This window comes from Octopus bimaculoides, chromosome 1, assembly GCF_001194135.2.
Source record: "Octopus bimaculoides isolate UCB-OBI-ISO-001 chromosome 1, ASM119413v2, whole genome shotgun sequence".
Lineage (NCBI taxonomy): Eukaryota > Metazoa > Mollusca > Cephalopoda > Octopoda > Octopodidae > Octopus > Octopus bimaculoides.
In genome coordinates, this window is record NC_068981.1 from 17,901,884 (window position 1) to 17,904,789 (window position 2,906).

Genomic DNA, 2,906 nt, shown 5'->3' on the forward strand with positions numbered 1-2,906 from the left:
CCTGAGCGTGACCGTTGCCAGTACCGCCTGACTGGCCTTGTAGGGTTTTCGAGCGAGATCGTTGCCAGTGCCCCTGGACTGGCTCTTGTGCGGGTGGCACATAAAAGACACCATTTCGAGCGTGGCCGTTTTCGTGCGGGTGACACGTAAAAGCATCCACTACACTCTCTGAGTGGTTGGCGTTAGGAAGGGCATCCAGCTGTAGAAACTCTGCCAAATTAGATTGGAGCCTGGTGTAGCCATCCGGTTGCACCAGTCCTCAGTCAAATCGTCCAACCCATGCTAGCATGGAAAGCGGACGTTAAACGATGATGATGATGATGATATATATATAAAAATTAAAGTAAAGATTATTTGCCAATATACTACAGCAGTCCTGGTTGGGATGAATGCTACTGTTGTTTAACCCCAAACAACAATAGCATTCATCCCCACCAGGATATTATGTTGGCAAATAATCTTTACTTTAAAGTACTGTTACTGTATGTCTCTCGTTGAGATTTAGAAATAATAATGTTTCTATATATGTGTATTTTCATATATGAATTCCTTACTTGAAAAACAAGTGAGGTTTAGCAGTTAGCAATAGGAAGGGGACCTGGCTGTAATACAATACCACAATATTATATCCATTTAACATATTCTAGCATGGAAAAACAGGTGTAAGAGCAAACAAACCAAAAGCTTGTCAAAGTAGTAAAAGACAAAATGTAGATGAGAAAAGAACTACCTCCAATTTTGACAATGGAAGAGGGCCAAATGCTTCTTCAATGGTATCTTCTGATATTTCACCAACACTCTCAGCTTGAGCAGACATTTTCAACTAAAGACAAAAAAAAAACACACATTACAATTATAACACAGATATCATAATCTTCATTCCATATACCATCCAATACTGTGAACATATTTCTGAGATTACCAGACCCACCTGCAACCTCAAAACAAAGCATATGGTTTATAAGAATGTGACAAATTCCCTATTGATGTTACACAGAAACATCAGTGACAGTAGTTATGCGATTATTACATATAACTGCAGTTATGAGATGAACAAATTAATTCTTTTACACAAGACACAAAAGTTGATTTGAAAGCTATTCTCCTTTGTTCCCTGTTACTCAGTTTCTGTGACTTGCTTAAGAACCAAGAGAAGTGAAAAAAAAAAGATATCACTGTATTAAATTGATCTTAACCCTTTAGCTTTCAGATTATTCTGTCAAATGTAATGCTTATTTATTCATATTGTTCTGAATTAATTATGCTTTATCATGTAGATTTGAGATTTTCATGATGTATTTATTTCTAGAATGAAATTATAGGGGAGATGGGAGAGGCTGGATCTGGCCAATTTGAACATAAAACAGGTAGAATAATTTGGCAGGATATGGCCAGCTTGAATGCTAAGGGTTACTGGACACGAACTCAGCTTGTGAAGACTTATTGGGGCAAGAGAAAGCGAAATCGGGATGGCACCTGTACCCAGCGTCACCTTTCTGGCACTTGTGCCCGTGGCATGTGTAAGGACTTTCGAGCGAGATCGTTGCCAGTGTCGCTGGACTGGCTCTTGTGCAGGTAGCACGTAAAATACACCATTTTGAACGTGGCCGTTGCCAGTACCACCTGACTGGCCTTCGTGCCGGTGGCACGTAAAAGCACCCACTACACTCTCGGAGTGGTTGGCGTTAGGAAGGGCATCCAGCTGTAGAAACTCTGCTGATTGGAGCCTGATGTTGCCATCCAGTTTCACCAGTCCTCAGTCAAATCGTCCAACCCATGCTAGCATCGAAAGCGGACGTTAAACGATGATGATGAATTCTGTGCAAAACATGGTCAAACATATCTCTTCTTGCACTCTTTAACTGGCTGTCTCCTTTACAGCAGCACACCTATTTCTATTCTCTTTCTCATTAACTCTGTCTCTCTCCCCTGGGTAACCGTGTATCTCCTCTTCAGCAGCACACCTGTTTCTGCCCTCGTTCTTGATCACTCTCTCTCTCTCCTCTTGCTCTTCCCTCCGGCTGCATAACCATCTATCTCCTTTACAGCAGCACACCTCTTCCTACCTTCTTTCTTGTCAACTCTTCTCTAGCCGGGTAACCATTATCTCTCTGTCACACTCTAACCATTCATCATCTGACACAAGATCACCCCCTCCCCTCTCAAAGATTCCTTGTCTTGCAAAGTTACTTGGTGACCCTGCCAAACGGCTGGTGTCACTTAAAAAGCATCCAGTTCACATTGTAAAGTGGTTGGCATTTGGAAGGGCATCCAGCTGTAAAAACTATGCCAAAATTGACCTTGCCTGTGTTGGTGCCACGTAAAAAACCATCAGCCCACTCTGTGGGGTGGTTGGTGTTAGGAAGAGCATCCAGCCGAAAAAACTTCCAAAACAGACACAGAAGAATGGTGCAGGCTTCCACCTGGCCAGCATGGAAGGAGGACATTAAACGATGATGATGATGCTGTTCTAGTGTCTGAAAAATGGCAACAGTCTGATGTCTTATATTACTCTCTAGAGTAGTTTTTTTCTTTTCCTTTCATTATATTGCTTATGTCTTCAATGATTTTCCAACCAGTGCCATAAACTAATTGAGATAGAGATTTGAGAAATTTGATAGTTTTGGGGTTTTGCCCTTATGGGTCTCCTAAGCGACCTTTATATTCTATTCTATTCTAAAAAAAAAAAACTTACTTCCCACCAAAACAGCTGTTGTGAATTTGGAATTCCATTTGTGTTCTTTTATACATTCACTATATTCTGGGAATCATCCCTGAGTTGGATCTACAGTTTGTATGAATTAGGTACCTATGTGTATGTATACATTTACCTATATGTACTTATATAGCATCAAGTCAACGAAGGCTTTGTAAGTAAAACTGAGTAGAAACAAACTTTGTGAAGC

The 2,906-nt window shown here is 40.9% G+C and overlaps 1 protein-coding gene across 1 annotated transcript in view; it reads right to left on the reverse strand.

Annotated features, from left to right (window-relative positions):
* LOC106873467 (DNA repair protein RAD51 homolog 1) overlaps positions 1-2,906 on the reverse strand; it is a 15,190-nt gene that overhangs the window by 9,001 nt on the left and 3,283 nt on the right. The window contains exon 3 of the mRNA XM_014920847.2: positions 731-823. Coding sequence (XP_014776333.1) covers positions 731-817 — 87 coding nt within the window. The 5' untranslated portion in view covers positions 818-823. The remainder of the gene's footprint in view (positions 1-730; positions 824-2,906) is intronic.